The sequence below is a fragment of the Macrobrachium rosenbergii genome, chromosome 36 (assembly GCF_040412425.1).
Source record: "Macrobrachium rosenbergii isolate ZJJX-2024 chromosome 36, ASM4041242v1, whole genome shotgun sequence".
NCBI lineage: Eukaryota > Metazoa > Arthropoda > Malacostraca > Decapoda > Palaemonidae > Macrobrachium > Macrobrachium rosenbergii.
The window spans coordinates 7,254,749-7,279,640 of NC_089776.1; the positions used below are offsets into that span (position 1 = coordinate 7,254,749).

The following is a 24,892-nucleotide window of genomic DNA, read 5'->3' on the forward strand; positions in this document are numbered from 1 at the left end:
CATAAAGATATGGAATTAGGACACTGAACACACAACGATCCTGGACCTTGTGTTAAAAGTGGCAAAAATATGTTCACCACCAGACATTTTTGGAGAAAATTATTTCAGGAAGCCAATAACTAACATAGTAACAACATTTCAGTTTTGACTTTTCTACAGCATAAAGATCAATGCCTTGCAATTACTTCAAATATGTCGTTTTCATTAACACCGTCTTGAGAAATATTTTTTGGTCAATTTTCATTTTCATCAACACTGTCCTCAGAAATGTCTTTTGATCAACTTTCAGAGTACATACACCACAACAATCTTCCCACAATCTTAAAAATAAACAAGACAAACCAAAGCTGACAATTCAAGACCTTAGAACTACTAACCTTCTTTTTATTCTTTTTGTTGCCTGAGGGTGCAGTGGTCCCATTTTCCAATGGAGCTGAACCATCTTCTAACATGGGGGCATCACGATTTTCCTCCTCCCTGACTTCCTGAATGATTGCCTTTATCGACTCGAGTTCCGAGTGAGAGGAGACGGCGTCTCTTCTCAATTTGGCCGCCACCACTCCCAGACAGTCAAGAGAAGACACTCTTAAGGTCATGTCAGTTTTTGTGTTGCTAAATTTTTGTACTAAAAGTTTGCCCAAAAGAGACAATAAAAGTTCGGACGCAGGCCACTCAGGTTTATTTACAGTTACAAGGAGATCTTGCACAAAGTTTTCAAACAATGGGCGGTAATCGATTTCTTCGCTTTTGCTACCAGTTTTTTGAAGGAACACTGATAAAAAACTATACGCCGTACGCATGGCAGTTTCGTAACGATCACATATCAACACGTCCCTGTCCATGTTCAACTCGGGCTTCTTTTCCTCCACAGCTTTGGTGTCTTTGGAATCTTTGGAATTTTGACTATTATCACCTTCAACTTTGCTACCACTCACCACCTGTGTCAGCTCCTCTGGGAGTTCAACAACACACTGTATCAACTGTAACACTAAGGCAGTTAACATTTGAATATTTTCGTCAGAATTTAATCTATACGTTCTTAAACTTCTTTTGCTGTTAGGTAACCGCGCTATAGACGCAAGTATATCATCTAACAAGAGACGACGGTGCTTATTGTACTTGGAGAATACCTAAAATGAAAGAAAAGAAAGGTGTGAGTTATCCACAGACATTAACGACCGTACATGTAATCATTCATTCTTGATAAAGAATAGAACTGTGACAATGTAAGCCCAAATTAAAACACTTCAGCAAGGTAAGTATTGGCTGTATACCATTATCAGAATATCAACATTACAAGCTATTTAAACATTACTAGTTATGAATAATTCACAGCAACTCTATTTTTTGAGGTTATAGAACCATGGCTAATGACTAATCTGGTGTCTTAATGCCTTTCCATTCAGAAACTTTTTGAAAAGAAAATACTTCAATCTTGGTTTTAAACTATGAAAATTATATGTGAATACTACAAAGTAGCCGAGTGATCTTTTATTATAAGTAGAGCTATACAGACTATCCTTAAAATATATCACAGCAAAAGGTTAGGAATGTTGACCATCTCTAAATTCTCTTGTTTATGAAAATCACACAAACAAAATTATTACTATTGATATACTTTCAATTCTATTTTCTGTACACAAACCTGGAAGCATATTATTCAGATTATCACAAGCTCCTAAAAAATTTACATAAAAGTAAAATAAATTGTATAGACAATTCTTCCTGTTCATGAAGAGAAGGTTAACTTTATTCATGATTCAAAAAGCTTTCTTATAAATAAATAAAAAGCCAGAACATCTCATCTGCAAGACTTAGGTTCCCAAACCCCACAAATACATAATTTTTACGAAAATGTGGTGCATTTTCCAAAAAACAGACTGCAAGTGCTGCCTAAACATCTACAAACACTAATATGTTACATAGCACAAACTGCACTTGAAATGATGACATGCTTGAAAAAAAATATATACCAGTACAATATGCTTAAAAATTTTCATCTGACCACAAAAATAACATTAATCTCCCTTCTAAGTCGAGCTAAAAATACCCATAAAAAAATTTTGACATTTTTTCCATACCTGGTCCTGAAATTCAGGACAAATCATTTTTCTCCACTTTATTTTATTTCCATTCTTTAATGACATCTTCAGGCTTATACTACAGAACACTAATTTCCCTTGGTCACATACAGCTAAAGGTAATTGACTGAATTAATAAAATTTGGACTTTTCTTTCACACTTCCCAGTAACTATAATGGTTTGAAAATACTTACCTATCTACTGTTAGCAAATAAGCTACTGGGTCATTGCCCCCTTAGCGTAGTCAAATATTTCTAATATAAGAAAACATTAAAATATAATGCAGTGTAGTCAGTGCTGACGTTTGTTTGTAGATGCTAAAGTTGGTATTTTAAGTTTTCTTTGTTCATCTTTAGGTTACACTTATGATTAATTTTTTGGCACATACTTTATAATTTCCTAATATAGCACATGTTAAAACTTGAATACGATGTGTACAATGCAGCCAAATGTTATACACAGCAGTAAGATTAATAAAGGGTGCTGCATCTCGGGACAGGATTACGTACATGTCGAGTTGCACTGACTCCCTATCTTAGAACAGTTTCAAATGTGAGCAATAACTCCTTAAACTATCAAGACTGCATATCATCAATATTTGAAAAAACTTACGGAATCATCACAGGTCACCTAGCTACACATGGTTTCAAGTTATCTAAACTGAGATGCCCTCTGAATACTGGTTTCAGAGCCTTCAAATTTGTCTTTCCAAGAGTGTACTTGGAATCAGGAAGACTGAAAATACTGAGGCTTTCAAGAAAGAAAACTGGAGACTTCTTATTCAGGAATGTTACAAGTGTTGTTCTGACAATAAGGTGGAATATATCATACTAATGTCAGAATGTTACTGCGCTGTGTATAATTTTTTCCTCAATTTTGAATTAAAAGCTACTCTGTTACTCTTATAATCATACCACCATTATCAACAAGTTAACTGGGGAACAACCAAAACAGAATATTGCGGCCTTTTTATTACATTACTGGCTAGTAAGTGCACTGACTAATACATTTGGAAGCAAAAGGTGAAAATGAGATGAAAACAAATAAGAATTCAAATGTCAGCACAGATACGGAGGGCAATATTCGGACACAACGCAGGATTGTATGAATTCACACACAAAATAAATGAGTATGATGCAAAACTAGTAAAAGTCACACGACATTTTGCACGAGAGATTTCTGGATCTTGACAATACAAGCATGGTATGACTGAGTGTTCTGTATCCATAACTGTCTGTTACAAGACAAACAACTGACTACATTTATCATAAATAAGCTTTAAATGGCACAAAAGAAACCCTGACATGCAGCAACCTTAATTTTTCTCCAAAGGTTAAGTACTCATTTTTAAAATCACAACTTGCAGCAATTTTAAACAATCTTTCTCATTAAAAAGTTACAAAAAAAATATTACCCATAAGCAGAAAAAAATAACAGCCATACAATGCCACTCCAAAACTCTGACAAGATTTCATATATCAACCATAAAAGCAAATAACTACTTCACATACTATCAAGATTTTCCATCTGCTAGAGAAGTGAACTTTTTAGCAACTAGTCCTCTCCAACCAAGCACATAAAAATTTGACACTGGTGCCTTGCACTTACCTTGGTTACAAGCCTGAGGGCAGAAAGTTGTAGTTCAGAAACGTTCTCAACAAAAAACGGCCCAACCCCAAGGGTGGATAGCTGCAATACAGTGGTATCTGTAAGGGTCTGTATACTTAACAGATCTGCGAGAAGACCAACCACCTCATGGAGTTTATTATACAGTCCCAGTATGCTGCGGTTTCTGACGTCCTTGCACTGAGCTCGTTTTCTCTTCATGTTCCCAACGTAACCATCTAGTAAAGGGAGATCGAAAAATAGCATGCATTACATTTAATTTATTTAAATAGCACACAGAATTTTTCCTAGTATGTATTCATTAACTATACAATTTCATATACAATTCTGCTTTCTTATGAGAACTGTCTAATACAAAAAAGCTTGTGTTTAATGCTAGGCTGCAGAGGAAAATTACACAAACTGCAAAATTTTTTCTTACAGAAAATGCCAAACATACCTTTTTTACTGTCCAGCCTATAAACAGGGTCAAAAGATGGATATATTGTGTTGGACAACTGAAATTTGGTAAACTGAACACATCTCTCGATAACATCTTCAAGGTAGACTCGCTTGTTCATGTTTGGAGCTGTCATGATATACATGGCGGTGAGAGAAGCATCCATTCCACGCATTATGCGCTCCATAACTAACTCCATCCACAGCTTATCATCATCATCCTCCTCCTTAAATGAAAATGAAGAACATAAGCATATAGTAATCCTCCAATTAAGTGAACAATACTGAAAACACAAAACCAGCCTTTGCATCCTTTTTTGAATAGCGTCTATTCCTGACTCAGAGAGATACTGCATGGTTTGAACTCCCATCTTGAGGTAAAGTCAAACTACCTTCACAGCTCGACACATCTGTCATGACTGACCTACAGCAGTTATTGTGCCACATCCAAAGCTTGAGGACATTCTTCTCCAGATGACCCGAAAGTGATCCTAGAACAAGTAGAGATTCACAGCAAGCCACCTTGTGGAACCTGCAAGGAGCAACATGTTCCTCCCAGTCTCTGTTTGAGGTGTCACCTTAAAACAACAGAAATGACAGCTGGGAGCCAACAGTTGTAAAGACCATTCGTGTCCACACCAGTGATGAGAACTGCACCAGCAGTCAACGTGGATATGGTCAATTGTACAGATTGGAACAGAAGTAACTCTGACTGCTATTCTTCACACGAGAGTAGCAGTGGCAGTTCCTCATATCAGGAAGAGTCAAAGGAGTGAAACAGCATTAAACACAGTACTTCAATACCCGTGCTTGACAAGAGGAGGAGGAGGAACACCTCTTATACACAGGATATTGCCCAGAGGAATATAACTGTAGTTTGGACCAATCCTTAGAAACTGAACATAAAAGAAGGAGAACACACTTGGCCCTTCCAAGAAGGACACTGCAAATAGGGGTCCTACTCCAAAGATGACATACTAGTGCTGCAGGACTTACTGTCCCTGGCAGGATATGTACACTGAGGTGTGCTTATGACATTTGGGATTAAAAAAACAAGCACAATATTAATGCAAACAAAACCAAGTAATAGGTTGAGAAAAAGGGACAACCAAAGGCAATCATTACTGTGAAATGGGAGCAGACAGGAAAATGAGCTAAGCAAACATAAATGGCAAACAATGAACTCTGATCAGGAAACAGGACGGGAAAAATAGAATTACACGAACACAAACAGGAAATGAGACAAACTGAAGAAAATGATAACGATAACAGAAAGCCTTCAAAAAATGAAACGTGCAGCACTGACAGAGCAACAGGTTGGCTGGTAGTCAAAAGTTATGACACTGAAAAACATCTCTCAAAGCTTACAATACACATCATGAAAGGAAGAATAAATATACAAATGAAATTCTGTTATTGGGATTAATCATACACAGCTAAAACAGCTATGTCAAGGGGTGAATAGCAGCATGTCTAATCACCACTTAAGAGCACACACAAAGGAATACTAATTGAGAATCCATATTGATTCTGGGACTAGCTACTTTATTTTGTGCACCAGGATGCATTCTGCATGGTTTAAGGCTATTACTTAATTACAGTGGATCCTGTCTGGATTCGCAGCTTCATCTATTCACTGAATTTTCTGTGGAACATATATCCACATCATTTGCGGAAAATTTGCCTATTCGTGGAATTTTTCATAGGGAAACATTCAATAGTTACTGTATTTTCATATTATTTTTGTGATTAAATATGTTTTTCATGATAAAACTATCAAAATAGTAAGGTATAAGCATTTTTAGAGGGGTGTTTTGGTGTTTGAACTATCAAAATAAGCAGTTATAAGCATTTTTAGAAGAGTGTCAAGTATTCACAGATTTTTGCTCAAGTCATCAATATTGTAAAAAGCAATATTCAACTCATAGAATTATGAAAAACATTGGAAATATGATGGTTTCATAGTTGAATTATGAAAAACACTGATATGACAGTATCATAGTTGAAAATTTTCATGTCCAATATATATTTAGAAGTTTTCCAGCCAAAACAAAATCTCTACCATTAACTGTGAGCAACATTTGCACTGGTGACTCACCTCATCCATCACTGGCGTTACTTTCGCTCCATCTCTGATATTCTTCTCCAGGATATTAAGGAGCCTCACCAACCTCTCCGGAGGAACTATAGCCATTGCCCCTAAGCTTTTGAGTTTAGCTGTTTCTGAACACAGATCAGTTAACTCATACTTGGGGATGAGATACTCCTGAGGGACATCGTCGTCTTCTTCTGCAATCATGAGCAAATAACGATAGAACATTTGTTACTCAATCACTAACAAATAATAAAAATCTGTTTATCATCATGAATGTTAAAATGACCATGGTCATTTCCAGCTAATTCTGAAACTCAAGTGTTCAAGCATCAACTTACAAATCTATAATGCCATAGAACATTCATATCATATAAGATATTTCAAAATTGCTGTAGAGAAGGGGTGCCTAAGAACCAAATGCTAGTGAGGCCCAGGGAATTAAAGATGAAAACAAAAATAAAAGAAGGAGAGGAGTACAATCAAGTCCAGCTACATTCAAGTATGCACAAGAAGAGTTGGAAGACAAGACCTATTTGGATGAGAGTTAAGAGAAGGGAGGCTGGAGGCAAGTGGAATTTGTGAAAGATAAAATCAAAGACAGGGCACTGACGAAGGGAGATGGAGATGGTTTGGCCAAGTCTGTACCACCCACAAGCGTAAGGTGCTAGTGTAAGCTGCACTCCTTTGAGCACCGTAAGTCAGAAAATCTAGAAAATTAAATAAATCTGTTAAAATATCACACTTTCTTGGAATAAGGAACTAAACTCACCTATCTCCGCCGTGAGATCCAAATCTTCAGTGTTATCAAATATCTTTTCGATGGCTCTGTTAAACCTCTGATAAACCCCGGTTTCCATCAGTTCTTCAGGAGAGAGTTTTTCTGTTTGAGGCACTAACTTTCTTTCTAATCTCTTGTTGGTATAAGCCGGCTTCTTTGTGACTGGCGTTGGTAAGGGGGCTCCTGCTCCCTTTTTACTACCCTGCAATAAATATGCAAACATTGAAAATAGGGAGAATATTCCGGTATCCATAACACCACAAGTGGTTTCCCTTCACATACAAGAAAAAATTGACAAGTTGCTCTGATTAAAAAATATTTAGGGAGAAAGGTAAAACTAAATTTACAGCTTGTTCCTGGTTTACAAATATTGCAACAAACTTAAAAGATGACTAAGAAGTCAAGAACATTACAACCTTGCAGCAGCAAAACCATGTGACAAGCTATTACCTAATATAAAATTAACGTTTTAGTCAAACATTTTTGTCTAGTTTAACTGAAATCAATATTTCAAAATACTATTCTTAACTACAATTCATTCACAACATGAGTGATGACCACAAAATGATAAAGTATGAAGTCTTGGTCACAGAGGTATCAAGTTAACTGAAGGTATATACATCAGCTGTGTCTGGTGCTTCCATGAGGTCACCTAACAAACCACTGACCAAGGCACACAAAATAATTGGTTGATAAAACCTTGCACGTGAGTTTTGTCCTAAATGTAAACACATGCCTACCACAGCATATTAAATGATTTTCAGATATTGCACTATTTCATTTTATCAAGGAAAAATAGCACTGAAAACTCTCAGATCAATGTGTCAAACTCTGTCCAAGACTACAGTAACTGCTGAAATAAAGAAAATACATTCTTCCAATGCTGAACACCAAACCAAGGAAGATGAGGTGGCAGAGAATACCATATAAAACACAATTTTCTTTTTGGTGTTATGCAAGGAAAAGTGGCAAGAGTGGCCTAAACTAAATAGTCTACTCATTAAATTCCTCTGAGAACATATGCGATGTCTAATAGTGCAGTTACTATTACTAATGCACTAGTACGGCACCATCAAGTATCAATGGTCCTATGTGGGCAACTCATGCATTTCAACATCCCTGTCCTACCCCACCACCTCTCTGACCCTGTCTCTACAAAATGAATGAGAAGCATAATTCAAAGAAAGCCACTCCTTCACAGGTGGTACTGGAGAGGAAGCCAGATTAATACGAAGAAATATAAATTTTTTAAGTAGCATCCATAAAAAGACTTCCAGGTACAATGTTTATACAATCTCAACCGGATGAAGTTGAACCACTAATCCAACAACCATTCACCACTTGTCTCACATGTAAGCTGAGAACACACTTGTCCCCAGTATAGAAAACTCTAAGACCTGTGGATCAGAGTCCAGCGAAGGCATGAAAGATCTTTCGCTTTACCTGAGCACACCATAACAAGGAGGGTGGATTGTAAGGACCATGTCAAAGGTCAAAAACACACAAATCTAGGACCTAACTCTAACAAAACATTTAGTCCTTACTCATACAGCACACTTCAATGGTGTAAGGATCTCACTACAGCACACTTCAATGGTGTAAGGATCTCACAGCACTGTCCAAGATCACAAAATTCACTAAACCAATAGAAAACTTACATAGATAAAAGTAAAGTATCTGGTAACTGTGCACAATAACTTTTAAAAAGATAGACACAGTCACTATCCATATAATTGTTTACAATAACCAAGCAATAATGAAATGTGTCACAAAACTCTAAAAGGCACCCTGCCGAAAATGAATCAGCTGCAATAGAAATATCAAAATTAGCAAAGAATACGCGCTGCGACCTAAGCGGAAGGCATCACATAAAGGATATCTACTAAAATCTTACAAAAACGGAGCAACCTTACACAAAAGCAAATTGCATGCAAAGTGAGTAGTTGACTGAAACAACAAAGGTACCACATTAACAAATTCATGGGGCTTTTCAATCTTGGCCAATAAGAAACGTGAGTGAATTTCCTAGTTCACAAAGTTAGGCATTGTATAATTAATGGGGCTGTGGCAAAACAAATCTTTGTTACTAGAAAACTAAGCTTAGTAGATTCACATCAGCGATATGATAAAAGAAAATAGCATTTGAGCTTTTGTGCACAAACCTTAGATTCAGCTTCTCCATAGTCAGAATCTTCCTCCTCTTCATCACTCTCTTTGCCACCTTTTCTTCGGCGCTTCTTCTCCTGATCTGGATCATAATCATCGTCATCTGAGTATGTTCGATTCCTCTTCCTATCGGCTTTATCTGAAATTGGTACAGAAGTCAGAAACAGTTGATGTTACACATTATTAAATTCAGTTGATGTTACACATTATTAAATCTAAATCAAAACCAAAAATGGATGAAAAACAGAATGGTTTCAATCATGATTTCAAACTTTTAAGTAGTAAAATGTGATAAATAAGGTCTGTTAAAATCCCAGTGAATTTTGAGAAGAGAGAAGATCCTTGGGGCAGACCTTGAACTCAGTAGTCTGGTTATAAATATGAATAATAATGCTTTTCATCACCTTGTAAAAGGTGTCATTACTCTGTTATTCTCATTATAATGGCTTTCTATTCAGTGTAAGCCTCAATAACAAGAGATGGTATTTCCCTGGTTCAATATGAATAGATGTACATATCAAAAATAAAAACAATAATTTTAAGAATAAAATCCTTCATAAATTGTATTAATTTATTCCACGCTTTTTTAAATGTCCTATGACAAACACAAAATCAGGGTCAAGCTATGGAAAAATCTTACAATGTACAGACACCACCCTACTTATGAACATTCAACTTACAAAAATTCAGATGCAAACAAATGGCATCACAAATTAAAACTGTGTTCAGAGCACTCCCCTTTGCCACCCCAAGTTCAAATTTTGTTTTGCGTGCCTACTCTGCACACACAGTACTTACGTGCAGTGTATTGTGTTTTAGGATGAAAAAACTTACATTACTGTATTGATTTTATATCATACTGCACTTAACTAGACATGAGTACAATATGTAACCAACTTACAAACAATTCAACGTACAAACGGCCGTCTGGAACAACTCGTTTGTAAATAAGGCGGTGTCTTAACAAATTTGGACTTCTCTATGATACGTGAATGAAAACTCTACGAAAGACCTGACATACCCTTCTTCTTTTTCTCCTCACGCTCCCTTTCCCGATTCTTAAAGTACTTGTTTGGCTTTTTCTTGTCTTCATCTTCGGATTCGGACTCAGAACTGACTTCTCGGTACTTTTTAGAGTCTCGGGAACGACCACCTCTCGAACTGCTGTATAAGAGAAATGATACACGTATTAATGTATGTAATCGGAGGCCTGTTCTTAACCTCAAAAATTTCTGTGTGCTTTCCTTTGCCTTACAGATTCTCCACTATGACACGACAGTTACGATTTACAAAAGTCCAAACTAAAACACTGGACATTTTTCTCCTAAACCCTAAAGAACTGGACAAATTATTATGAACCAACTGTACCTGTTTTTTGATGGAGTTTCTGAATGTTTATTGGATTTGCAGTTGCTCTCCACCCCATCCAGTTTGTGTAAGCGACTCATAGACTTCAGCTCCTGGAAATTTCGTAAACATTCACCATTACTATTAGGAATAATAAAGAAGAATTTTAGAATTAGAACTGAACGAGATATCCAAGGGGACGTTTTGTCTTTTAAACACCAACAGATGAGATCTATTGTTGCATTTTGTATTTCCCCTCTCATCCCTGACAGGAAATAACTATGGACAATGTATGACAATGTAGTTAGGAGAGCACCTCTAGACTATCAATCATTTGATTACATTATAATGTGGTGTAACATACAGTATGTACAACAGCAGGTATACTAATGTTATTTCCCTTTACCTTCTTTTACTTCTTCCTCATGAACACCATATTCTTTGGAAGCTTAAATTTCAAGCTAATGGCCCCTGTGGCTTGTTCCGTATGAATAGGGGTCATCTACTGAATAATAATAATAATAATAATAATACTAATTAATGGTTAAACCTCAATTTGTGATGACTTTCAAGAACTTGACTATTATGAATAAAAAAGAAACACCCACCTCAGAGGAGAGCTTATTGAGTACCACAACTGGCTCCTTCATGGTCCTGGCCACGGCATTGGCATTGTCCTTAGATTCTGAAATAGTATAATTATGGATGACATATATGCTAAAAACTTCACCTACTAAATTTTGTTAAAATTTATTATTAAACAATTATGTTGTAATCTGTAACAAACTGAATGCTATCACTACAGCTACAGCTACAATTAAATAAATGGGATATGGCACACACGGCAGATGGGGGCATCAAGAATCAACTGTCAACGTGTCAAGGCATCAGCTCATATTTCAGTGGATCCATTACCTACTAAAGAGAACAATGCCAAATTGTAGGCTTTATCCAACAGGGTCATGGCCTCTAAATTGTCCTTGAATTTCTCCTAGGCACATCCAAGAATACGCCCATTGATATACTACCGAAGAATGCATGGACTGAATATACAGTAGAGTAATGAATTAATCATATTAAATCTGCTAAGATTGATATTAAATCTGCTAAGTTAACAGAACTCAAGAATTGAATTTTCATTTTATTATATTTCAATTTTTTAAATAGTCAGTGATTTCACTGTGATCATCAGTGTTACATGGATGACTCACGTGCAATATATGCTAATATGTGGTTACATGCACCTCAATTTTTATTGTATGCTTTCAATTTCACAAAACTTGGTCATTGGATTCATCTGATTATCCCATGTCAAGATTCTTATTTTTCTGCCATTCTTTTGAAAGTGCACATTACATCTACGTTCATCTGAGTAGTTTTTCAGAATTAGCTACCTGGGATTTTGAGACATGTTTAGTTTTCCTTTAGAGAACTTGGAATGGAGATATTTCATCTTGTAATAATTCCCTTATGTTGCTTGTACTGACAATGAGTCATTCTGAAATGACAGCATGAAGAGGAAACAAAGGAATACAGAACAGAACGGAACACAGAATTTAGGCTAAAGGCCAAGCAATGGGACCTATGAGGTCATTCAGCGCTGAAACTGAAATTGACAGTTGAAGGTTTGAAAGGTGTAACAGGAGGAAAACCTCGCATCTGCACTATGAATCAAATGTTAGGAGGGGGGGGACGTAAGATGGAAAGGAATGTAGAGAATTAACTGAGGCACAAGTCTGGATGTTCTGATCTATGGCACTGACACGAAGACAAAAACAAGTTATCCCATTATCATCAGTCAGTTCTTCCTTTCATCATGTAAGCCCCATTACCTGCAGCAAGTGCTGGGTCATTCAGGTGTTTTAAACCGAGTTCAGCCTACAGGAAGGACTGTTAACTGTCCAAATGATATATGTAGAGTATTTGGTGTCATAGATATCAAAGAGAAAGGCTTATGAGAAGGGATGAATCACAAAACAGGTAAAGTGAAGAGTAATAAGAATTCTACTCAAGCCTGATAAAAACTACCAAAACAAAATAATTTCAAAATTTCCAAACGAATCTCTTAACTCATAACATACTATAACATTCTTTCGTAACAATATTTGCTTCTAGTCTACCTCGCTACTATTTATTCCCCTTCCCAACCAAATTTACAACTCATATTCATTTCCCTTAGAAACTAGCAACGTCTCGGCAAATCTCTCTGCCACACCAGTTGACTAGCCGACAGTATTCGCCAGCGATACGAAACACTGCAGCACTTACTATGGTCAGTATGATTATAGGGAACTTTCTCTATTTCTCTTGACGACTCCTGACAACTGTCACCCTCATTTGTAAAGTCAATCTGCTTCTCTTTTTCACTGTGTTGTTCCCTCGATGCTCTAGAGGTCAGAGGAACGTCATTTATTTGTGGCGCCTCTGCAGGGCTTTGAGAAAGACTAGCAGGTAAGGTGGAAGGTGGGATTAGTCTCGGCTGACCAGAAGGCTGGTCCCCAGACTTCGACGTTTCTGGAGGCTGACCTCCCGGCTCAGTTTTGATGCGAACTTGATTAGCATTCACCAAAGCCGGACCGCACTGAATCACAGACACATTGTTGATGTGCTGTTTGAATCGGGAGGCTGCGCTGTGGTTGGGGGTACTTTCCGACTTGCTCGCTTCCGTCTTCACTATCAAGCCAGAGTCACCACCTGGAACAGGAATACTATTAATACATTAATAAAATGACGTAAATTTAAGCACGGGAAACCAAAACAAAAATAAGGTACAGGTTTCATAACAAAACCCTGTTGTAATCTTTATATACTTAAGGAGGGGGAGGTGAAAAACCAAAGATAAATCAACATAGATATAAAGTGCGTTGCATTACCAAAAACCCCTTTTCGGTTGTCCTTCATCATATCAAAAGGTTATGTGAGAATCTTATAACAATTTAAAGAAATACAAAAGCTGAAAGATCATATATATTAGAAAAAATCTGGCAACTTCAAACATACAATAAAATAAAAAGCTGTGATGTCCAGGATGGTAGCTTCCATTACATATGCCATTTCTTACTTACTAGATAACTAAATTCCTTTAAAGTCTACTAGTGTACATATGGAATGAAAAGTGCAATGCTTGTAACCCTCCCAGGATAGGGTCATTCATCAGTCTAGTTCATATTGGATGCACTCTCCATTTACAGTCAAGATGTCCTTAGTTATAATTCTCCTCAAGTATGTCATATTATGAAAGAGAAGCTCAAAACAAACAATTCCTCAACGAATGTTTCAATTATTTTTTACAGGTGACATCATTTGACATCATCGTAATCCGAACAGCTGCATATTCAATGGCCTATTTGTGAACCTGCAAAACCTATAGGGTTCTGTGTTTCACAGGTTTCTTAAGAGGTATTAAACATGTCTATGCTGTGAGTAATGTTTTTTCAAGGTAGGGCATGATAAATCACTAATATCCGCCTTGGATGAAGTGATTCAGGAGACCAGGGTTTCATTTGTCATACTATTATTACAGGCAGTGCCCGGTTTACAACGGGGGTTCCGTTCTTACGCCACGTTGTAAACCGAAAAATCGTCTTACTTTTAATGCTTTGGGTGTATTGACGAGGTAAACTGCATTTTTATTGAGTTTTTCATAAAAAAAAAACTTGCAAATTTTTATTATTCTGCCGTTTTGGAGCCATTTTCTTCCGTCAGATCGGCGTACGATGCGTCGTAACCCTGGAACATGCATCGTAAACCGGAAAATTGGTTCTTGGCCACGTAAAATAAGTCTAATCCTTCCGGCCGGCCCTAGGAGAGCTGTTAATCAGCTCGGTGGCCTGGTTAAACTAAGGCATACTTTTTGCACTGTCTTTCATATATGAATCCCTTTACATGGTATCAAATCTAAACTCAATTACTCACACTAGTCAACAGCCCTTTCTATGGTTTTCGAATTACATAAGAAAATAAAAACGAATGTGGGCTAGGCTAGGATGTTAATTCCAAGGAATGAAGAACAGAGAAAATTTATATGTCGTAAATAAAAAAAAAAAAAAAACTGAAAATGATGATGGAAGGGCTTGTTTGCCCCATTCATTGTAAAATGAACAAAATAACTGCATAAATTCATCAGTCTGTTGCTTTACTAGAGCTGTCAAGTTGTGGGGAAAAGCATCCTTCAAATTCTACAGCTGCATTTGAAGATAAGTTATGAATGTAATACTGTACTGTAATGAGTTAGGATGGATAAATGTAAATGGCTGCTAAACTCCCATTTCCCCATCTGGTATGCATACATATATGGAGCTGAGTTGTGTAGCCCAAATGAACTATAAATCATAGTAATGGCAAGACTTTGTGCAATGCATTTCTTCAAGGGGATGTGTATAAAATCAACGTGAATAGCATAGTTCCAGTCCCTATTAGAAAGATAGCTTATTGGCCATGTGTTAAACATATGGCTTCTCTGCAACAGTTTCCAACTTAATCCTTACTTTAAACTGCTTATTCTTAATGGTAGATCCAATACAGAGAGTCTGAACATAACCCAAATTAAATGTAGTGTAGAACTGGAAAGGTCTTGCATATTATACAACCTTCAAGGAAAAATTATGTATAAATTACACCAAGACAGGTTCCCTGGAAAGTAACCAAGGGTTTATTGCCCAATAACATCGACTTAGATGTATAAAAGAAGTGAGATGGATAATACCATTTCCTCAACAGATGCAGCAGACTGGATGATCAATAATTTTGATTATTTCAAATAACTACTCCTATACTACTTCGATCTAAATGTATAAAATTAATATGGTTCAGAGACTTTGTTTAGGTCTTCAAAACCATTTTAGAACATAACAGAAAAAATGTTAATATATATGACAAATTTTTAAAATAAAGTTTTCAAAATTGGATTGACTGATTTATAAATTTCAGGCAAACATGCCAACCACTGCAACAACTAAGGCCACTAGAGACTGATTGCAAGGTGATGCCCAACAATGTTATTTCAGTCAGGTCTGAGGGGTCACCGAAAATGTGCTTGTATTGCCTCAGGAAAGAAATAAAGAACTGCTATCAGACAATTTTTACAGTATTCTTCAATAACAATCACTTCAGGTTTTGATTTAATGTGTACCCAGATAATTATGGAAGCAATGGATGGCCACAGTAAATAAAAAATTTAATATTTGGTATCTGGGGAACATGCTAGGCATTCTGTAACCACAGGAGGCAATGGTAGCCGACTGAACATTTTTAAGTGAACAGGACACCCGCAATACAAACCATTCGTTAGTGAATATGCAAATGAAAGTCTCTTTCTGTTTCGTTATTTATACTCTTTTCTTGTATAGTATTTGAATTAGTTACATTGCCTCTTGCATTTTCACCATTTCGTTTCTTCTAAATAAGTATTGCTTATGTATTTGCTGTTCAATTATGTTGCATGAGCTTTACACAGCATACTGACTAGATCTCTGTACTTTATTATGTATTCTTATCTGTTATTCTTTTGTCATCTACCTTACATTTCTTTATATACTATGCTACTACTGTCCTTATGATCTTCCTTTTTTATTACTCTAATTTCTAGAAAAGTTAAGTTACTTAGCACTGATTACTGATGTTGTCTTGTCATTCAATATATGCTAGCTACTTCTTATTAGTTCTAATGGTTTCTAACTGATTCTTTTATGTTTACGTTATTTCAAGACTTACTCTGTGTTCACTACTATTTAGTTCTAAATATTTCTGTTTCTTTTTAGTTTTTTTTGCATTCTATTACCTTCTCTATATTATTACAGGCAGTCCCGAGGTTATGACGAGCTCGGATTCCGAAGTTCCGAGTTTAGGACGCTCTTCAAATATATTCATCAAAAATGATTTCCCAGGTTACAATGCATGTTATGTCACTTTCAGGACACCCAAAGGATAAAAAGTAAGGTTTTTTTTTCTGATTTTCGACAATATTTCAGGTTATGACAACTTTTGGCTTACGACACGGCGTCGGAACAGAACTCCCCCCCCTCATAAAATGGGGACTGCCTGTATACTTATTCCTCCGCATCTATACTGTAATTTCTTTTGCCTTCATCTCACTACTTAAACCATTATGGAGAAGTGTCAAGAATAATGATGTAAATTACATCCAGCTATCTGACACTAGATAAGTTAATAATTGTACTACCTATACGTATGAGAGGAGGGACTGTTTATTTGATTCAATGTAGTATGTGGAGCAAACTGGTCCCCTTTTACAATAGTGAATAACCACCACAAAACATGTAACAGTAATGACTGTGTAGAGAATAGTTATCACAACGAACATGAATTTGATCAATTTAAAATACATCCCTTTAAACTTGAAAACTTTTCATTGAGTAAAAATGACTTCATAGGATTTATTACGGGTCAAACTTCAAAATCATAAGAAAACTGGAAAGGGGCAATTTCCTAAAAAAAAAAATTCATATAATCAGTTCTCCCCAAATTAACGTGTCAAACAATTTGAATCTTACTGTCTGTGTTTGTAATACTAATCAATAACTGAAAAACCAGGCAACAGTTTATCCTGCACTATGTCATGATCTTTCAGCTATCAAGAGGTAAGTCAATTTTTTTCTTTTTGAAGTCAATTCCTCGATCTTTTTCCTTCCCCCTTACAGGTTACAAAAACAAGGTAGAAAAACTTCCACCCCTAACGAAGAACCAAAACCTACTAAAACACAATACAGTAAACCTCCCGTATTCGTGTTCTCAAGATTCACGGACTCACAGATTTCTCTGTGGAACGTATCTACCCATTATTTGCAGAAAATTCACTCATTTGCATAATTTTTCACTGAGAAATATTCACTTTTTGTGATAAAACTTTTAAAATACTCATTTAAAAGTATTTTTAGAGGGTTTTTCTTGTGTTTAAACTATCAAAATAGGCAGTTCTAAGCGTTTTTTAAGGGGTTTTAAGTATTTGCGGATTTTAGAGGGGTTTAAGTATTTGCAGATTTTAGAGGGGGGATTTAAGTATTCGCAGATTTTAGAGGGGGTTTAATTATTGGCGGATTTTAGAGGGGTTTTAGGTATTGGCGGATTTTAGAGGGGTTTTAAGTATTGGCGGATTTTAGAGGGGTTTTAAGTATTGGCAGATTTTAGAGGGGTTTTAAGTATTAACGGATTTTAGAGGGGTTTTAAGTACTGGCGGATTTTAGAGGAGTTTTAAGTATTCGCAGATTTTAGAGGGGGTTTTACGTATTCGCGGATTATAGCTATTCACGGGGTGGGGAGGGGGTGTGTTGCAGCACGCATCGCCCACGAATACGGGGTTTACTGTACGCAATTTTAAATGCATACCTTTCTTTCCCGAAAAGACTGCAGGATTGAGGCGCAATATTCCTTCCAAGAGAGGGGGGGAACCCTTGCAGCTCAAGACTGGATCCTGACCAGCGTACGGCTCTTTCAGCTCTCTGGAAAATAAGAGAGATCCAAATTACTTTTCAGGTTTCGTCGTTTTTGCTGAGGTGCAACTAAAATCATCCACTTATATGAAGATAATAATAAACCAAAAAAGCACAAGTATCAATTTATATCTTTAAAACATATATGTATACAAGGAATATGTTGAGAGAGAGAGAGAGAGAGAGAGAGAGAGTAGAAGCTGTGTTGAAACATTGAGAGAGAGAGAGAGAGAGAGAGAGTAGAAGCTGTGTTGAAACATTGGTTTTGCAGTTGTATGTTGTTTGAGAGAGAGAGAGAGAGAGAGAGAGAGAGAGAGAGAGAGAGAGAGAGAGAGAGAGAGAGAGAGAGAGAGTAGGAGCTGTGCTGAATGAAACACTGGTTTTGCAGTTGAATGTTGCTCTGAGAGAGAGAGAGAGAGAGAGAGAGAGAGAGAGAGAGAGAGAGAGAGAGAGAGAGAGAGAGAGAGAGAGAGAGAGAGAGAGAGAGAGTATCTTGCACAAAATTTTTGTCCCCAATGAGGACGACAAAACATACCCCACATCAACAAAACCACTTACATGTGGTCAGCATGGGTGAGAGCAAGCGAACTGGCTAACTGTTCGACAAGAGCTGGGTCTTGGCACGAGAGAAGGCGCTGGGCTTCTTCAGCAACACGGGGATGGAAGAGGAGTGACCGGGAGTCTGCAACACCCACAGAAGATGACGGCAACGGTAACTCAGGCAATACTGGAAGGAAATGAAATCGAATGTGGAAACGCTAGACACACTTGAGTATGGCATCAGCTTTTCAATTACACCAAAACCTATTATTTCGTAGCTGATCGTCTGCATAATTCTAACGTACTCCTGTATGCATTACAATATTAAAATGACAATTCAAAGTATCGCACATACTCAGTCTGCATAATTCTAACTTATACATACACATAAACACATGCATCACATTATTACAATAACAAAGTACCACGCATACTCAAAGTCAAAACTTCATTATACATCTGACAATATCCAACTCAAAAGGACAAAGTGAATCAACAATGGTGGCTCAATGAAATACATATCTTCTAACCTTTACACTGTGGCTATTTTAATTCACAACTACCTTCTTAATATAATTTCTACATCTAAGAGATATAAGATTCACAATGTTATTCTTCAAAGATTAATTAGTCTTAAAATTACAATCTGTCATTTACAGGCATCTCAGTAACAAAGATTTTTATTATACTGTATCAATATTGTCATATAAAGGCAATTTGAACATAGTGTAAAAATTAAAACAAATAAAAATCAACACTATTTAAATTACTATTTCAATAAGTTAGCTATCTCTCATATAAGTTACTGCATTCTTCTTTCACTTATTCTATAATTCGACTGTTCTCTGGTCCTAAAATTAACCATTAATGGATTTACAAAGATAATCTAATGCCATGTAACACACACGTATGTGTGTGTGTGTACATTAAATATTCGTTTACAGAATGTTAGATCATTCATGCAACTAGTGGCTGAATAATCTAATTCGCTGAATAACTGGTGGCTCAATAATCTAATTCGCTGAACAATAAACAATTACCGGGTGTAATCCATACATCTGTGCATAAAACATCCCCCAAAATATCGCGTCATATAAAACAGCACTCTACATTTATCGGGAAATTCGGCGTTAATGAAGTTAAAGAGCGCGCCAGACGTGGTGAAGTTTTCCCGCCAAAACGGTCCAGCAGCCGGCAGCGTCATCTGTTGGGAGAACATTCAAACGCGGGTTCAGCGACTTGCCGCTAGATGGCACCATGCGAAATGTCCGTCCACCAAGGCCACGGAACGTCACATCGCGCTTCTATTGATGTTCGCTACGGCTACGTTTTACGGGGATTTATCCTGGTTTGATGCACATATGCGGCGTATTTAGCTCGATTCGATGATAAACGAAGGGTCGGGGTTAATAGACGACGACGGTCGGTAAACGGTAGCGAGCACAAGAAACCGTGAGTTCGACCTTGGCGGAGGAATAAGAAAGACAAACGTTGGCCGGGAACGTTCGTTCTCGCAGTCAAGCAGCAATAGCATTTAGCAGGTTGCAAGGACAGGGTACACTAAATTCTCATACGCTTCCTAAACCACACTCATGATTCATATTAATCAAAGAACTGAATAAAGTCCGAAACTGCTAAGAGTGGCCATCAAATACACGAAACCTACAAAACATTTCTACATCCATTTGTTTACCTTATTTTAAATCTACGACACGTTACGTAAAAAGACAGTGGGTGGGTGCGCCCTTCGATATAAACGTATGCGTCATCAGATTTTGAACGTGAATTATGATTTCCTGTTCGAAAGTTAGTTATTAAAGGATTTATGGTAGATTATCGTAGCCGGACCACTGAACACCAAACGTTTTGCACATACCGTTAACCTGTATACCTGGTAACGTTAATGTCGAATAAGATTTCCCTGAAGCTTCCCGATAGTGAGAGTCACTTAGTATTTCTACAAACTTATCAGCTGGAAGAGAAACGTCAAATTCTGATAACCGAGTCTTCTGTGACTGCGTCTTCTAACAGATAAATATAAAGTTCACTATTTTTTTATACCAGCATTACAGTGGTGTACATTTTGTTAACAAAGAAAAATCGTCTATAAGACGGTATTAAATATTAATTTGCTCTGTTGTTTTCGTGGCTATGACAAACTATTCAATGGGGAATATTTAAGTACATATATTAAAAGCTTCACTGAGCCATAATTCTAGAAATTAGAAAGATAAGCGTAGCGTCTTTGCGGCAGACCGCTGACCACGGAAAACATTGATCGCACAACAAATATCTACAAGCTCACATTGTCTTCTGGGAGAGACAGGGTGACAACGACCGTAGTTTCTCTGTTACGGGAGGGCACCTGTGAACGTAAAAATGACCACGGACCCCATCTCAGTTGTAGAAAGTATTGTAACAATGGTTCGCGTGTGTCAACTGTGAGAAAGGAGTGGGTGGGGGATGCTAATCTCTGCTTTGTGCATTGAATGATACGTGGTACTAAGAGGTTTCATTGGGAAGGCAGGTTGGTGGAAAACTGTTCTGGCAGGTCTTTGAAGGTAGATATCTTTTTACCTTGGGGACAAGATGGACTGTAAGAGAGGTACTGTGGGCACGGTGAGATAAACAGCAACCCGTGAGAGAGAGAGCCTCTGTCTCCATAAGCAGGCATTAATTTGGTCTGAAAAACCAGTATCTCGGTTTCCAACTAGAACCACATTTACATATTAGCTTAATACTGCTTATTTGGATATCAGTAAACAAATAACCATTTTTTTTTAAATTATACACACTTCATAATTTGTTATCTGCGACTCCCAGATAACCAGACATCCTGCGGATTCTTTAAAAAAAAAAAAAAAAAACATAACCTCGACACCTAAAAGAGCAGTGAGCAGGAATGCTCTACTGACATACGAGATTCTGTTGACTTTTCTAAGCATTAGAAATTAAATAATTCTCAAAATTGCACTTTTTCGAATTTGTAATTATCATTTTGTTTTATCGAATATTTTTCACAGTTTTTGAAACTTAAAAAAAAAATAAAGAGTAAAAATCTTAAAAGTTAAACGAGAAAATACCTACAGTATATACAATAAATTCAGTACCTCTGTCTATCAGGCAAAAACAATGGCGTTTATCTCTCTGCTACACGATTTACTCAAGGTCAAATGTTTCTGTATAAAGTATATTTTAAGTTCAAACCAAATTTCTGTATATAGTACATTTTAAGTCTGAATTAAATTTCTGTATAAAGTACATTTTACGTTCAAATAAAATTTCGGTATATAGTACATTTAAAGTCTGAATTAAATTTCTGTATAAAGTACATTTTAAGTTCAAACCAAATTTCTGTACGTAGTACATTTCAAGTCTGAATTAAATTTCTGTATAAAGTACATTTTAAGTTCAAACCAAATTTCCGTATAATGTACATTTCAAGTCTGAATAAAATTTCTGTACAAAGCAAATTTTAAGTTCAAACCAAATTTCTGTATAAAGTACATTTTAAGTCTGAATCAAATTTCTGTATAAAGTATTCTTTAACTCTCAATCAATTACATACAAAAGTCAACTTAAAGATTTTCATAAAAAACAATATAAAACTACAAATAAATATCCATAAACGAATATTTCACTCTTCACTTTGTTCACTTTGGTTTTATGTACAGCCCTCCACAGGGACAAAACCCTCTCTGGCGGGCCCATGTACGTTCTCAAAATAGAGTGCTTCTTATATTTTATAATTGTCTCTCAGTGTTTTCTCGTCAGTATCGTAGCTCCTTCCTGCAGAATAGGAGAGTCTTTAGTTCCCTTTTAAATTTGCTTTCATCTTGTATGCTCTTCAATTCAGGCGGTATTTTGTTGTATAGTCTTGGTGCGCAGTGTACAAATGCTCTCTCTCTCTCTCTCTCTCTCTCTCTCTCTCTTACTCTCTCTCTCTCTCTCTCTCTCAAATCTCTCTCTCTGCCTATATACTTCATTTGCATGTCTGATTGCAATATTCATTTCAGGTCTAAAGAAGTCACAACGGCACTCCCCAAAAACCCTTACAAAGTGCAAACTTACATCAACCTTAAATTCTGCCTCAACCAGATTATGATTATGTATAACCCCTGCCACTCTTATCACGTTACATTAACCAACTTGGGTTTTGATCTACTCTGGCGAAACGCATCTGTAATAATCTGGCAAACTTTCTTTCGCAACTTTCTCTTTCTCTCTACGTAAGCTTTGGAAACCACTACACAAAATATCAACTTGCTCTGACATCTACTGTCTACTTTGCTAGTGGCTCTTTCCAAAGACTCTTCTTTGGACTCCATATCTTTCCAACAATCGAACCCTTTTCAAATACATTTTCACTAAACAACTGCCAGTTGCTTCTGGAACTCCACACCTGTCAATTCACCAAACCTCTGTCACCTATAGTACTACAATCCTTTCTCTTTCACCAAACCTCTGTCACCTACAGTACTACGGTCCTTTGTCATTCGTCAAACCTCTGTCGCCTATAGTACTGCAATCCTTTGTCATTCTCCAAACCTCTGTCACCTATAGTACTACAATCCTTTGTCATTCACCAACCTCTGTCACCTACAGTACTACAATCCTTTGTCATTCACCAAACCTCTGTCACCTTAGTAATAAAATCCTTTGTTCACCAAACCTCTGTCACCTACAGTACTACAATCCTTTGTCACTCCAAATCTGTCACCTGAAGTACTAAAATCCTTTGTCATTCACCAAAACTATGTCATCTATAGTAATACAATCCTTTGTCATTCACCAAACCTCTGTCACCTATACTACTATAATCCTTTGTCTTCCACCAAACCTCTGTCATCTACAGTACTACAATCCTTTGTCATTCACCAAATCTCTGCCACCTATAGTACTACAATCCTTTGTCATTCAACAAAACTGTCACCTACAGTACTATAATCCTGTCATTCTCCAAACCTCTATCCCTTATACTGTAGTAGTACAATCCACTGTCATTCTCCAATCCTCTGTCACCTATAGTACTATAATCCTTTGTTATTCACCAAACCTCTGTCACCTATAGTACTACACTCCTTTGTCATTCATCAAACCTGTCACCTATAGTACTACAATCCTTTGTCAATCACCAAACCTTTGTCACCTGTAGTACTAAATCCTTTGTCATTCATCAACCTCTGTCACCTCTAGTACTACAATCCTTTGTCATTCACCTAAACTTTGTCACCTATAATACTACAATCCTTTGTCATTCTCCAAACCTCCATTACCTATAGTACTACAATTCTTCGTCATTCAGCAAACCTGTCACCTATACTGTAGTACTATACTATACTCTGTCATTCTCCAAACCTGTCACCTATAGTACTACAATCCTTTGTCATTCACCATACCTGTCACCTATAGTACTGGAATTCTTTGTCATCCACCAAAACTCTGTCACCTATAGTACTAAATTCTTTGTCATCCACCAAACCTCTGTCACCTACTGTATAGTACTACAATCCTTTGTCATTCACCAGACCTCTGTCACCTACAGTACTGTAATCCTCTGTATTCTCATCAACCTCTGTCTGTCACCACAAACCTCTGTCACCTACTGTACTATTTGTCATTCCTCTGTCATTCTCCTCTGTAAACCTGTCACCTGTCATTCTCCAAACCTGTCACCTACAGTACTACAATCCTTTGTCATTCACCAAACCTCTGTCACCTATACTGTAGTAATACAATCCTTTGTCATTCCCCAAACTTCTGTCACCTATAGTACTACAATCCTTTGTCATTTTCCACACCGTCACCTACCTATATAATTCAACCAGCTAGTACTACGTTCCTTTATCATTCACCAAACCTCCAGTCTTCCTAACACTCTTTCTTCCCCAATGCCTTTCTTCTTCTTTGTTTTGCTTAAACTGGACATTACTCTCTCTAGACAATGGAAGCCGGACTGACCATCAACGCCACAAACAACTTCCTAAGTGACAAAACCCAAGCGCCTGAGCGCATTCCATTAACATATGTCACCGCCTGAGTGATGAAATCGGGGCCAAACAACCTTTTTCCCACAACCCCACCCCACCAACCTCTAAACCCTTCCACACCTCAGCCAAGGAATACCACTTCCCTACAAACGGTGATATACCACTGAAATGAAAACCGAGTATACACGCGACATGAAAAATATGAGTTTTGAAGAACATTTTGTTTATTGAAAATCATCCAAAGTCAAGTTCAATAAGTGGCAAGTTCAGACCATTACTGAAATCATATTGCGAGGCAGGCATTAACAAATGGATGACGAGGCAACGCTTCAGAAAGCAGTTTAATATAATATTAAAGTATAATGCTTCAACAAAAAAAATT

General features: G+C 36.9%; 1 protein-coding gene across 8 annotated transcripts in view; it reads right to left on the reverse strand.

Annotated features, from left to right (window-relative positions):
- The window catches only part of Nipped-B (Nipped-B cohesin loading factor), a 101,726-nt gene that overhangs the window by 31,062 nt on the left and 45,772 nt on the right, over nucleotides 1-24,892 (reverse strand). For 3 of the 8 annotated variants that reach the window (XM_067134478.1, XM_067134476.1, XM_067134477.1), the window contains exons 3-14: nucleotides 18,539-18,707; nucleotides 17,877-17,989; nucleotides 12,801-13,226; nucleotides 11,141-11,217; nucleotides 10,554-10,645; nucleotides 10,207-10,349; nucleotides 9,182-9,324; nucleotides 7,011-7,221; nucleotides 6,245-6,435; nucleotides 4,148-4,373; nucleotides 3,691-3,926; nucleotides 378-1,130 (exon numbers count right to left, since the gene is read on the reverse strand). In XM_067134478.1, the coding sequence (XP_066990579.1) occupies nucleotides 378-1,130; nucleotides 3,691-3,926; nucleotides 4,148-4,373; nucleotides 6,245-6,435; nucleotides 7,011-7,221; nucleotides 9,182-9,324; nucleotides 10,207-10,349; nucleotides 10,554-10,645; nucleotides 11,141-11,217; nucleotides 12,801-13,226; nucleotides 17,877-17,989; nucleotides 18,539-18,707 (2,780 nt within the window). Of the gene's footprint in view, nucleotides 1-377; nucleotides 1,131-3,690; nucleotides 3,927-4,147; nucleotides 4,374-6,244; nucleotides 6,436-7,010; nucleotides 7,222-9,181; nucleotides 9,325-10,206; nucleotides 10,350-10,553; nucleotides 10,646-11,140; nucleotides 11,218-12,800; nucleotides 13,241-17,876; nucleotides 17,990-18,515; nucleotides 18,708-24,892 lie in introns of all 8 variants that reach the window. The other 5 variants (XM_067134479.1, XM_067134481.1, XM_067134480.1 and 2 more) reach the window with 3 other exon arrangements.